This window comes from Oryctolagus cuniculus, chromosome 8, assembly GCF_051225735.1.
Source record: "Oryctolagus cuniculus isolate XC-2025 breed Fujian yellow rabbit chromosome 8, ASM5122573v1, whole genome shotgun sequence".
Lineage (NCBI taxonomy): Eukaryota > Metazoa > Chordata > Mammalia > Lagomorpha > Leporidae > Oryctolagus > Oryctolagus cuniculus.
The window spans coordinates 95,095,376-95,109,497 of record NC_142874.1 but is presented as its reverse complement, the minus strand read 5'-3'; the positions used below and the strand labels follow the sequence as shown (position 1 = coordinate 95,109,497).

At 44.7% G+C, this 14,122-nt stretch overlaps 1 protein-coding gene across 2 annotated transcripts in view; it reads left to right on the top strand.

Annotated features, from left to right (window-relative positions):
* Positions 1-14,122, top strand: part of DAPP1 (dual adaptor of phosphotyrosine and 3-phosphoinositides 1) — a 57,369-nt gene that overhangs the window by 30,527 nt on the left and 12,720 nt on the right. For both annotated transcript variants that reach the window (XM_002716954.6, XM_070047834.2), the window contains one exon: positions 5,011-5,141. In XM_002716954.6, the coding sequence (XP_002717000.1) occupies positions 5,011-5,141 (131 nt within the window). The remainder of the gene's footprint in view (positions 1-5,010; positions 5,142-14,122) is intronic.

Here is a 14,122-nt window from a genome sequence, read left to right as displayed (position 1 = left end):
TCAGAAACTGAAGTGAAACTGACAGCCAAGTTTCCAAGCCCTGTGGCTGGTGATCTTCCCCGTTCTTCTTTCTCTGCCACCTCTGCCTCCCGTTGCCTTTTATCTGAATCTTCACCAAGGCCTGGAGTTCATTTGGTCCAAAGATCACAAATCCAGAGTTTGTCTCCACAGAGCTGTGGTGCTGTCTTGGATCTTGGGTGGAAATTAATACATCATATCACATTAGATAAGTTTCTTTTGATTGCAAGGGGGAGTCAAATTTTCACCAAGGATGTTAATACAGGCTTCCAGAATTCAAGGGCAAGCTGAACAAACAAGAGACAACAAGGAATCCACTCAGTAATCATGGCAACTCCTAGGCTTTCAGTACAATGAAATGCCTACCTTGAGCCCATTCTGATCATCTCAAAAATGTCCCTCCACTGAGGGTTCCTGAAACCAGGTTGTGTGTCAAAGACAGGAGACAACGGGTGACTTCATGTAGTTCAGAAACTGAAGTTGGTAGACCTTCTCTCCAAACAAGTGGATCCCCGGGAAGTGAACAGAATGAGCGTGGCTGGCCATGGGAGCCCAGCAAAGCTGAGCTGTCTGCCTGTGCGTACTGGGAGGAGGCAGTCCACTGTCAGCCCCGCAGCCAGCCGGCAGCCTATCTTATCTATCTATCGCAGTCTTTCTTGGGCAAGAATGGTCAGCTGAGGAGACCCGCCTATTAGGAGCAGATTAGTATCAGTAAAAGTTATCATTTTATGAGTGGTTTGTCCTTTTTCTCATCCTGCGATTCAGTCTAGCCTCGTTCATGATCTTACCAGCTAAAATCGATGCACCTTCAGTTCTACTTTCCTGGTTGGCTGAGTACCCCTCCTCGCTTTAACTTCTGCTGGGTTAACCTTTAGAAGATGGCTATGGGATCATTGGGTCCCCCACCCCAGTGGAGATTTGAAGTCATACCTGAAGTGGTTGTCTTGTGCTGACCCCACTACCAAGGCAAATGTGTACCAGGGAGACAGGGAGAACTCAGTCTCTTCCTTGATTAAGCCAGAATTACTGTAGCACTCAGTCACTCCCTCATCAAGCCTTCATCATGTCACAAATTATCACATGACGGAGGTACAATGATGTCTGAGATGTCACACCTGCTCTGAGGGGCTCACTGAGCTTGGAAATGTGCTTGTTGGAGAGGCAGTGGTTTCCTAATGCCATGTGGTTATGGCTCTGCAGGCTCAGGTATTCCCAGCCCCGACGTCCTTACACTGTGGCACACCAAACCCCAGGTCTCTGCCTCTCTCCCAGAGACTGAGAGAAGGGTTTGATCGGCCGAATCACAGCCCCTCCCAGAGACTTCCACATTGCTGCCCAGACCTGTGAGTGTGTTCTGTTATGTGGCGAGAGGGAATTCGGTTTGCAGATGGAATTCAGGCTGCTCATTAGACAACTTTAGGAGTGGGGAATTATGCTGGATAACCCAGGGGGTCATTGCAATCACAGGCCCTTATTAGAAGGCTGGAGAGGGAGGACCAGAGGCGGCAGCCTAAAAAGGACTTGCTCTGCTGATTTTGAAGATGGAGGAAAAGAGTGGAAAGTCAAGAAATGAGGGCAGCCTCCAGGAGCTAGAAAAAGCAAAATAAGGACTCCACCCTCCGGGCTCCACAGGGGAAGCAGCCAACACCTTGCTCTTACACTAGTGAGACTCACTGGTCCCCAGCACTGTCAGAGGAAGAACTGGAGTTGTTTTAAGCTCCTGAGCTTGCGGTACTTTGCTACAGTAACAACAGGAATATAGGTAAGAGTGTGCTTGGGATGTGGGTGTCCTCTCAACCAGGTACACCCCTCTAAAGTATCATTTAAAGATATTTTCACATTGAGTACATAGAATAGCGTGAAAACCTCCCAGTGGCTTTAAAGATAAAACAGAAGATTTCAAAATAGTTGCAGGTTGTGAACTGCTTTGAGCTTTAGGTGACAGTCACCCTTTCTCCCACTGTTACAGCAAAGATGGAGTCAGTGCCTATTAAATGGCCATTGCTTTGATTCCCAGAACAACGTGGCATCCAGATCTTTATGTTTTGAAGAATTCTTATTTATTTGAGAGGCAAAGAGAGAGCCAGAGAGCAACACAGACAGAGAGTGCTTCTATCAGCTAAGCTGCTTCCCAAGTGCCCTCAAGGGCTAGGTCTGTGCACAACCATAGTCATGAGCTGGGAACTCAATCCAGGCATTCTGCATGGGTGGCAGGGACACAACTACTTGAGCCAACCCCTACCGCCTCCTCGGGTCTGCATTAACAGGAGGTTAAAGTCAGGAGCCAGATCTAGGAATAGAGCCCAGGTACTATGATATGAGACTCAGGCATCATAAACCATGTCTTAAATGCAAAGCCAAATTCTCACCCTTAGCTTTTTTTTAGCTTAACATTATAAAAATCCATATTCCCCAAAATGCCATCATTAGAATTTCATTTAAGGGCTTAAGAATAGTCTATATCAAAGAATCATAATATCTGAGCATAATTTGCCCGAGCATACTGTGCCCTGCCACAACAGGGTGCCCTCGCTGGGGCTGTTTCTTGAGGGCAGGTCACATAGGAGCCCACCTGGAGCTCTCCATGCGTGTGCAGCGGTGCCCTGGTGCACAGGCAGCCCTGAGCCTGCACAGCTCCGGCATCACTGCTTTCGTTCTGACTGAGCAACTGCAACCGGCCCCTTCTCCTTAAATGACTGGCTCTGTTCTCATGAAAGGATCTCTTTGACAAGAGCACACAGACAGTGTGCAAGAGAGACTGGGGCTCTGAAAATGCACACCCCATTTTTTCACGCTGAGCCCAGTGATCCTGATGTGAAACTGCACATAGAAAGAGGTAGGGGCCAGGGGAGCTCATTTTCTGGGGCCAAGATCAGAGGCCCTCTTCTGGCTTTTCTCAGCCCACCTTTCCATTCTACAGCACCGCATTACCTGGGCCCAGGCGTCAGAAGCCATGGTGCTGATTTTGCAGCCAGACACTGTACAGATTCAAACATCATCGGACAACTTTTGTGCAGATTAATAATGCATCATTAATATTAAGTCCTTGTCTTTGTTTTAGCAAAGAGGAGGCATTTTTCTTTCCTTGTTGTCTCCCCCTCACCCCAATTTGTTAGCTTTTAAATCACCCTTTCTTTTTTATTATTTATTTATTTGAAAGTCAGAGTTACACAGAGAGAGAAGGAGAGGCAGAGAGAGAGAGAGAGAGAGGTCTTCCATCCGCTGGTTCACTCTCCAGTTGGCCACAATGGCCAGAGCTCTGCCAATCCGAAGCCAGGAGCCAGGAGCCAGGAGCTTCTTCTGGGTCTCTCACGCAGGTGCAGGGGCACAAGTACTTGAGCCATCCTCCACTGTTTTCCCAGGCCACAGCAGAGAGCGGATTGGAAGTGGAGCAGCTGGGACTCAACCAGTGCCTATATGGGATGCCGGCACTGCAGGTGGTGGCCTCACCCACTATGCCACAGTGCCAGCCCCTTAAATCACTCTTTCAAGGGAGCTGGATCTGACCACACATGTCAAATATCACTCTAGCCCAGCCCCGCCTTCTCACTCTTTGTCCTTTTCTCTGCTCTCTTCATTGTTCCCTGGCACAGCTTGCACCTGTCATATCATCTTTTTTTTCCTTTCCCTCTTCTCCTTTTCTCCTCTCCTCTCTTTTCTTTTCTCTTTCCCTTCTGAGAATGTAAGCTCTATAAGAACAGGTGCTACATCTCTAGCCAAGGGCATGGAATGCTTTGGAATAAATTACTGGATTTTTCACATCTCCTCAATGTCTCATACAATGCTAGACTTATCATATAAAAATCTCCTGTGAAATAAAAGGAAACGGGAGCAAGGCAGAAAAAACCCTTCACTTGCCTTTTTGGTAGTCAAAGTTTCTAGTTTCTGATTGACTGACTGACTGAGGGGAGGAGGCAGAAGGGGAAATGCCCTCAGTGTTGACTCAGAATTGCTCCAAGTCTTTGTGTGAAGTTCCCAAGCCCCCTGGCCTGAGCCCTTTTGCTGCCTCACCACCCCCTGAGCCCCTGAGACATCAGTGGACATGATCACACGTGAGCCACCCCTTCAGCTCGTGTTCACTTAAGAAAACTCAAGGCCTCCTTTAGTTTATTTTAATCGGGTGGTTAAGAGAGAGGGGAGAAGGCAGTGAGTCCAGTTTTTTGAGATCCACTGATTGGTTACAAGGTTGTTCTAGAACTGATTTAAAAAAAAAAATCGGGGCTGGTGCTGGGGTGTAGTGGATAAAGCCGCCTGCAGTGCCAGCATCCCGTATGAGCGCTGGTTCATGTCCCAGCTACTCCATTTCAGATCCAACTCTGCTATGGCCTGGGAAAGCAGTAGAAGATGGCCCAAGTCCTTGGGCCCCTGCACATGCTTGGGAGACCCGGAGGAAGCTCCTGGCTCCTAGCTTCGGAGAGGCGTAGCTCTGGCTGTTGTGGGAGTGAACCAGTGGAATGGTGGAATGGAAGACCTCTCTCTCTCCCTGCCTCTCCTTCTCTCTCTGTGTAACTCTGACTTTCAACTAAATAAATAAATCTTTAAACAAAAAATTGAGGCAATGGAGGGGATTCTCCATATTCCGGGGCAAGTCTTCTATAAAGCCCACCTGGAAGGCTTCTGGGTTTCTCGTAGGATCTGTTTCAACTGTCAGCCCCTCTTTGAACGCTTTCCTGAACCCTGCCACAGGAAGGTTCCTCAGGGCCTCCCACGTGCTGTCACTTTGGTGGCGTCTCCTGAGCCTGGTGGCCTGGGGGACTGTGTCTGTTACTGGTTCTGAGCACCAGGAGGCCAAAACCGTCTTTCATGTTGTATATCTCAGAGTCCAGCTGCAGGGCCTGGCACGTAGTCTGTACTCAGAACATGTTGAGAAAATGAGGCAGTAAATACTTGAAAAACACAAGAGACTTCAAAACCAGGCTCAGTCACCCCATTAGCATTGGACTTTCCTCCTAGGGATGCCACTTGATGTTTTATTTTTCTCTCTTCATTCAGGCAATCTGATTGTTCTGAAACATCCTTATCCAAGGAAAGTGGAAGAGCCTTCCATTTACGAATCCGTCCGGGTTCACACAGCAATGCAAACAGGAAGAACAGAAAGTGACCTTGTACCTACTGCACCTTCCGTAAGTGACCGTCAACTTGACCGCAAGCTTTCACTGTTTAAATGCCATAAAGCGTAATAATTTACTCACATCACAATTCTAACTTCAGCTATAAAACTTAGAAAGTAATGCCAGATTCCGCCTATTATGCAGTTCCTATGGTCCTGGGTAAATCATAAAAAAAATACAATGCAATGGTGATAAGATTTTTAGTACTTAGAAAATGACAGGTAAATCTCTGTCTTTAGTTAGCCAAATAAGTCCGTGGTGCAATGTATGAGAGATGTTTCTGTTTACCTAGTTGACTAAACTGTTATTCTTTGACAAGTTTCTTTTATAAAGAAAAAAAGTTTTGCATTTCAGCTGGAATAAAAAGTAGTGTGTAGCTTTACTGTACAAACTCAGGGTGTAATCTTTCCTAGCTCTTCTTGCTTCCTGATGGAAGAGCACAGAAGAAAACATTGCCCGTCTTTGCAACGTGAGCTCTTGCTGGGTTTCAGTGCCAAGGAAGCACTGGGTGTTGGTCTCACAGTGTACTGAGGTCTGCAGACTGTAGCCCTCTCAAGAAATCTGGACTGTGCAGCTGATAAAGGGGACAATACCCAAATGAAATACCAAGAACTAAGACTGGAGAGCAGTCATTCCACTTGAAAAATAATCACTTGAAGATATTCAGCTATGAATTCTATGAAACTATATGTGATCTTTCCGGGCTCTGCAGTACTTTTTGCTCCCCTACCAGCAGAGAAACCTTTAGAAAAAGCAGACCCTCCCCAACACCTGTCCACCTGCCATCCTGTGGTGAGGCCCAGGAAATTCATGGTCCACCTGGACCCTGCTTGCCCTCTTTGTACTCATCTCCTGTTCCCCCCAGGCTCACTCTGGGGAACCTGCGTCTCTCAATAATGCACTTGTCTCAGTGCTCCTTCTTCCCTCCCCATATCTGAAAGTCTGCCACAGCCATGGATGTCCACCCATCCCCCAAGACGTGTATCAGGGGGCAGGGTCTTCCAGGAAGCCTCGCTCGACCCCACTGGCTTCTTTTCCAATGCCCTCTTACCCAGCAACCTGCTTACTTTTGTCCTTTAATGGTCATGCTCTCGGGTAACCACCTGCCCGGCTGTCTGTCCTCTTCCACAGTTCTGTACTGCTAAGGACATGAGTCATAGCTTGTCTTTGTAGGTCTTTAGGTTATCACAGTTCATGGCACAAATTACACTTCTGTTTCTAGGTCACATTCCCTCAAAAACAAAAGTTCTGAAAAGGAGTTGATGATTTGAGGTTTTGTTAGATTTGGGAAAGGAGACAGCAGGACTCTGAACTTGAGAAACTTAGACAAAAAATAGCCCAAAGTCAACAGGACAGTACAGAAAATTCCAGCTCTAACCTTGAACCAATTCTTTTTCCCAATCAATGCCTTAGTACTTTCCTCTTTACCCTTCTTTAACCCACCACCGGTCACTTCAACATCTCGTTCATCTGCACTCCGTGTAACTCTACATTCCCCTATCACACCTCCCCTCAAGATCCACTGAAGGTCATCAAACCCTCCCCTACTCTGTGTGCCTGCCATCAACAGTAAGATGCAGGGGCAGCTATGCTGAATTTGCCAGGTTCGTGCAAACATAAGGTGCAGTAGATCTGAGTAGAAGCAAGCCTCTTTTTACCACATGCTGGAAAGCCTTGTTACTTAGCTTCTTTGCTTACTCTAGAGAGCAGAGAGAGCCACCTGCCCCAGGATCTACATGTGAAATACATGGAAAGGTTCTGTACGGTGAGGTTTTTACATAGAGGTTGAGAATGAAGGGACTCACCGTATAGTGAGATGCCCACAAAGTTCATTGTGCTTTAGTATGGACATACACTCGCACAAGACAACTGTAAAAGCTTTCCAGGGGCTGGTGCTGTGGCACAGTGGGTTAAAGCCCTGGCCTGCTGCGCTGGCATCCCATAGGGGTGCTGGTTCGAGTCTCGGCTGCTCCACTTCTGATCCAGCTCCCTGCTATGGCCTGGAAAAGTTGTAGAAGATGGCCCAACTCCTTGGGCCCCTGCACCCACGTGGAGACCTGGAAGAAGTTCCTGGCTTCTGGCTTCAGATCAGCTCAGCTCTGGCCATTGGCGTCATTTGGGGAGTAAACCAGCAGTTGGAAGACTTATTTCTCTCTATCTCTACCTCTCTCTATAACTCTGTCTTTCAAATAAATTAAATAAACCTTTTTATTTTTTAACTTTTATTTAATAAATACAAATTTCCAAAGTACATCTTTTGGATTACACCGGCTTTTCCCCCCCATAACCTCCCTCCCACCCGCAACTGTTCCATCTCCCACTCCCTCTCCCATCCCATTCACATCAAGATTCATTTTCAATTCTCTTTATATACAGAGTACCAGTTTAGTATATATTAAGTAAAGATTTCAACAGTTCGCACCCACATAGAAACACAAAGTGTAAAGTACTCTTTGAGTACTCATTATACAGTTAATTCACATAGTACAACACATTAAGGACAGAAATCCTACATGGGGAGTAAGTGCACAGTGACTCCTGTTTTTGATTTAACAACTGACACTCTTGTTTATGGCATTAGTAATCACCCTAGGCTTTTGTCATGAGTTGCCAAGGTTATGGAAGCCTTTTGAGTTCGCGGACATCGATCTTATTTAGACAAAGTCATAGTCAAAGTGCAAGTTCTCCCCTTCTTCAGAGAAAGGTACCTCCTTCTTTGATGTCCCGTTCTTTCTGCTGAAATTTCACTCACAGAGATCTTTCATTTGTCTTTTTTTTTTTTTTTTTTTTTTTGCCAGAGTGTCTTGGCTTTCCATGCCTGAAATACTCTCATGGGCGTTTTAGCTGGATCCGAATGCCTTAAGGGCTGATTCTGAGGCCAGAGTGCTGTTTAGGACATCTGCCATTCTATGAGTCTGCTGTGTACCCCACTTCCCATGTTGGATCATTCTCTCCTTTTTAATTCTATCAGTTAGTATTAGCAGACATTAGTCTTATTTACGTGATCCTTTTGACTCTTAATCCTATCATTATGATCAATTATGAACTGAAACTGATCACTTTGACTAGTGAGATGGCATTGGTATATGCCACCTTGATGGGATTGAATTGGAATCCCCAGGCACATTTCTAACTCTACTGTTTGGGGCAAGTCCGATTGAGCATGTGCCAAACTATACATCTCCTCCCTCTCTTATTCCCACTCTTATATTTAACAGGGATCACTTTTCAGTTAAATTTAAACACCTAAGAATAATTCTGTGTTAATTAAATAGTTCAACCAATGGTATTAAGTAGAACAAAAAAATACTAAAAGGGATAAAATATTAAGTTGTTCCTCGACAGTCAGGACAAGGGCTGATCAAGTCATTGTTCTCATAGTGTCCATTTCACTTCAACAGGTTTCCTTTTAGGTGCTCTGTTAGTTGTCACCGATCAGGGAGAACATATGATATTTGTCCCTTTGGGACTGGCTTGATTCATTCAGCATGATGTGTTCCAGATTCCTCCATTTTGTTGCAAATGACCAGATTTCATTTTTTTTACTGCTGTATAGTATTCTAGAGAGTTCATATCCCATAATTTCTTTATCCAGTTTACCGTTGATGAGCATTTAGGTTGATTCCAGGTGTTAGCTATTGTGAATTGAGCTGCAATAAACATTGAGGTGCAGACAGCTCTTTTATTTGCCAATTTAATTTCCTTTGGGTAAATTCCAAGGAGTGGGATGGCTGGGTTGTATGGTAGGGTTATCTTCAGGTTTCTGAGGAATCTCCCGACTGACTTCCATAGTGGCTTTACCAGTTTGCATTAACACCATCAGTGGGTTAGTGTCCCTTTTTCCCCACATCCTCGCCAGCATCTGTTGTTGGTAGATTTCTGAATGTGAGCCATTCTAACCGGGGTGAGGTGAAACCTCATTGTGGTTTTGATTTGCATTTCCTTGATTGCTAGGGATCCTGAACATTTTTTCATGTGTCTGTTGGCCATTTGGATTTCCTCTTTTGTAAAATGTCTATTTAGGTTCTTGGCCCATCTCTTAAGTGGGTTGTTTGTTTTGTTGTTGTAGAGTTTCTTGATCTCTTTGTAGATTCTGGTTATTAACCCTTTATCTGTTGCATAGTTTGCAAATATTTTTTCCCATTCTGTTGGTTTCCTCTTCACTTTCCTGACTGTTTCTTTTGCAGTACAGAAACTTCTCAATTTGATGTAATCCCAAATGTTAACTTTGGCTTTGACTGCCTGTGCCTCCAGGGTCTTTTCCAAAAAGTATTTGCCTGTGCCTATATTTTGCAGTGTTTCTCCAATGTTCTCTAATAATTTGATGGTGTCAGGTCGTAGATTTAGGTCTTTAATCCACGTTGAGTGGATTTTTGTGTAAGGTGTAAGGTAGGGGTCTTACTTCATGCTTCTGCACATGGAAATCCAGTTTTCCCAGCACTATTTGTTGAATAAACTGTCTTTGCTCCAGGAATTGGTTTTAGATCCTTGATCAAATATAAGTTGGCTGTAAATGTTTGGATTGATTTCTGGTGTTTCAATTCTGTTCCATTGGTCTATCTATCTCTTTCTGTACCAGTACCATGCTGTTTTGATTATAACTGCCCTCTGGTATGTCCTGAAATCTGGTATTGTGATGCTTCCTGCTTTGTTTTTGTTGTACAAGATTGCTTTAGCTATTTGAGGTCTCCTGTGCCTCCATATGAATTTCAGCATCATTTTTGCCAGATCTGAGAAGAATGTCTTTGGTATTTTGATTGGTATTGCATTGAATCTATAAATTGCTTTTGGGAGAATGGACATTTTGATGATATTGATTCTTCCAATCCATGAGCATGGAAGATTTTTCCATTTTTTGGTATGCTCTTCTATTTCTTTCTTTAAGGTTTTGTAATTCTCATCATAGAGATCTTTAATGTCCTTGGTTAAGTCTTCTCCAAGGTATTTGATTGTTTTTGTAGCTATGGTGAATGGGATTGATCTTAGCAGTTCTTTCTCAGTCGTGGCAATGCCTGTGTAAACAAAGGCTGTTGATTTTTGTGCATTGATTTTATATCCTGCTACTTTGCCAAACTCTTCTATGAGTTCCAATAGTCTTTTAGTAGAGTTCTTTGGATCCCCTAAATAAAGAATCATATCATCTGCAAAGAGGGATAGTTTGAGTTCTTCCTTCCCAATTTGTATGCCTTTAATTTCTTTTTCTTGCCTAATGGCTCTGGCTAAAACTTCCAGAACTATACTGAATAGCAGTGGTGAGAGTGGGCATCCCTGTCTGGTACCAGATCTCAGTGGAAATGCTTTCAACTTTTCCCCCATTCAATAGGATGCTGGCTGTGGGTTTTTCATGAATTGCTTTGATTGTATTGATGAATGTTCCTTCCATACCCAGTTTGCTTAGAGTTTTCATCATGAAAGGGTGTTGTATTTTATCAAATGCTTTCTCTGCATCTATTGAGATAATCATATGGTTTTTCTTTTGCAGTTTGTTAATGTGGTGTATCACATTGATTGAGTTGCGAACATCGAACCATCCCTGCATACCAGGGATAAATCCCACTTGGTCTGGGTGGATGATCTCTTTCTGATGTGTTGTTGCATTCTATTGGCCAGAATTTTATTGAGGATTTTTGCATCTATGTTCATCAGGGATTAAACTTAACCTTTTTAAAAAAAGCTTTCCAGCAGATTCTGAAATGTCTCTCCTTATTCCTCACTATGGAATGCTTGCTGATTGTGCCAGCAGGGCTGGGGAAGAGAGTTCTGATCTGTTTGAAATGCTCCTTTCCCTTCCTAATGCAAGAACTCCCAGCCTTCTCTGAGCACCCCAAACGGCCACATGGTGCTGCACCTCCATCTCCAACGTGTGAACACTGAAGTTTTTCAACCGTCTTCAACCGTCTGTTTTGTCTTTTGGGGATGTGGTTCTTTCATAAGGTCTACCAGTGGAGGAAGAGAATTAAGTGCTGTTTATAGGAAAAAAGAACTTGCTTGAAGTGAAAATGAAAGATGCCCTATTGCCCAGAAATATAGATGATTGCGCAAAACTGTTTAGCATCCTCTGGCAGTCACTTTTTGGGGAAATTGCTATTGACACTTTTAATAAACAGCAATGCATGGGGTTCCTGACCATGATTAATTTAACTAAACTCATGTATTGTATGGATATTTTTAAGTGCCTACACTACATCCAGCACTGTTTTAAGCACTGGGTGTTTTAGAGTAAAATAGGCACAAGCTCTCCCATCATTGAAGCCTCATTTTGGGTGAGGAAGGTCACAGACAATAACAACATAATAATACAATACCAGATGGTAATATGTCATAGAAAAAGTGGAGTGAAACTTGAGGGTAACATCTGAGTATTCTGAGTACTTACTGTGTGCTCACTACAACAGAGCAGGGGAAATTTTGTATACTTGCATACACACATACACATACATACTTTTATCTCTCATCTGTCATCTCTATATCCATCTATCTACCTACCTCTGTCTGCCATCTGCCTGTCCATCTGTGTCTAGCCGTCTCTCCATCCATACGTTCACTCAATACCTCCAATCCTAATCTGGTACTCGAGGCTCATGCTTATGTCTTTCTCTTTTCTTATTTTTAACTCCCTTCTTCCAGGGTAAGGAATGTGGGCTGCACTACCCTCAATCCACTTACTTATTTCATGATATGATCAACTGAATGTAAGCAATTTTCAGTCACTGTTCATACCATCCACCATCCTATCCCCAACATTCTGATCATCCAACTCATGCTCCAACATCAGTCCCAAGCCACTGCTACCCATGCTGTCAATGCTAACACCCATCTAGCCTGACTTGGCCTTGAAAGTGTACGCTGGTCACCACCTCCACTCCGTTGAGTAGAAGCCCTCTGCGTCCTACCAGGCTTCACTACCACAGTAAGCTGCTGCCACCACCATTGCCACATCATCCATACAGAGCCCCCCCCATCCCCCGCTAGGGCTTCACCACCCTGTGTGAAAGTGCAAGCAGGTCTTCAGACACACAGATATCTTTTTTTAAAAGCATTTACTTATTTATTTATTTATTGAAAGGCAAAGTTACAGAGAGGCAAGATGGGGGTGGGGGGAGGGGAGAGGGAGAGAAATCTTCCATCTGCTGGCTCGCTCCCCAGATGGCAGAGCTGGGCTGATCTGAAGCCAGGAGCCAGGAACTTCCTCCTAGTCCCTCACATGAGTGCAGTGGACCAAGGACCTGGACTGCCCTCTGTTGCTTTCCCAGGTGTACTAGCAGGGAGCTGGATTGGAATTGGAGCAGCCAGGACTGCAAGTGGCAGCTTTACCCACTATGCCACAGCATCTGGCCCCACAGATACCCATCTAGCTTCACACCTGATGGCTATCAACTACATTTAAGCCAGGCAGCTGGTAAGTAGGTAGGATGGCAGGAAGGGACTATTTATTTATTTACGTATTTGTCTATAACAGAGCCATTGAGCCTTTTTTAAAAAAATTATTTGAAAGGCAAAGCAAGAGAGAGAGAGAGAGAGAGCTATCATCTTTCATCCACTGGTTCACTCTTCAAATGGCTGCCTTGGCTAGGGCTGGGCCAGGCTGAAGCCAGGAGCCTGGAACTCTATCCATGTCTCCCACGTGTGTGGCAGGACCCCAGTGACTTGGGCCATTTTCCATTGCTTTCCAGGCACATGAACAGGGAGATGGATCAGAAGTGGAACAGCCAGGACTCAAACCAGTGCTCTGATATGGGATGTCAGTGTCATAAGCAGTGGCTGAATCCACTGTGCTACAACACTGGCCCTTTAATCCTTTATTTTTAACCACTAAGGTTGTTTCCAATTTTAAATTCCTCTAAATATCTTTCCTGTTATGGATTATAGATTTTTTAAAAGATAAATTTGCTATGAAGCACTGTAGCACAGATAAAGCCAACACTTGGGATGCCCACATCCCATATCAGAGTGCTGGTTCAAGCCCCAGCTCCTCTGTTTCCAATCCGGCTTCTGCTAGTATATACTGGGAGGAAGCAGATGGCTCAAGTGCTTGGGTCCCTGACACCTATGTGGGAGACCTGGAAGAGAAAGTTCCATGGTCCTGGCATTGGCCTGGCCCAGTCCCCACTAATGTGGCCCTTTTGGAAGTGAACCAGTGGATAGAAGATTAGAAGGTATCTCTCTCTCTCTCTCTCTCTTCTCTCTCTCTCTCTCTGATTCTTTCTTTTTTAAAGATTTATTTTATTTATTTGAAAGACAGAGTAACAGACTGAGGTAGAGTCAGAGAGAGAGAGAGGTCTTCCATTCCACTGGTTCACTCCCCAAATGACCACAACAGTCAGAGCTGAGCTGATCTGAAGCCAGGAGCCAGGAGCTTCCTCCAGGCTTCCCACACAGGTGCAGGGGCCCAAGGAGTTGGGCCATCTTCTACTGCTTTCCCAGGCCACAGCAGAGAGTTGGATTGGAAGAGGAGCAGCCAGGACTCGAACCAGTGCCCCTATGGGATGCCGGCACTGCAGGCTGGGGCTTTAACTCACTGCACCACAGCACCAGCCCCTCTAACTCTATCGCTATTGCTTTGCCTTTCAAATAAATAAAGAAATCTGTAAAAATATTATTTTATGGGGCTGGCTCTGTGACACAGAGGGTTAAGCCACAGCCTGCAGCATTAGCATCCCAGTTCAAGTGCTAGCTGTTCCACTTCTGATCCAACTTCCTGCTAACATGCCTGGAAAAGAAACAGAGGATGGCCCATGGGCCCTTGCACCCATGTGGGAGACCTGGAAGGAGCTCCTGGCTCCTGGCTTCAGTTGGTCCAGACCTGGGTGTTGCAGCCATTTGGAAAGTTAACCAGCAGATTGAAGATCTCTCCTCCTCTCCTTCTGTCTCTCTGTAGTTCTGCTTTTCAAATAAATAAATAAATCTTTTAAAAAATATATTATTTCAACTCTTACATCCTGAATAAAATTAACACCTTGAGGTTTCCTTGTGCAGCCTTTCATTCACTAAAA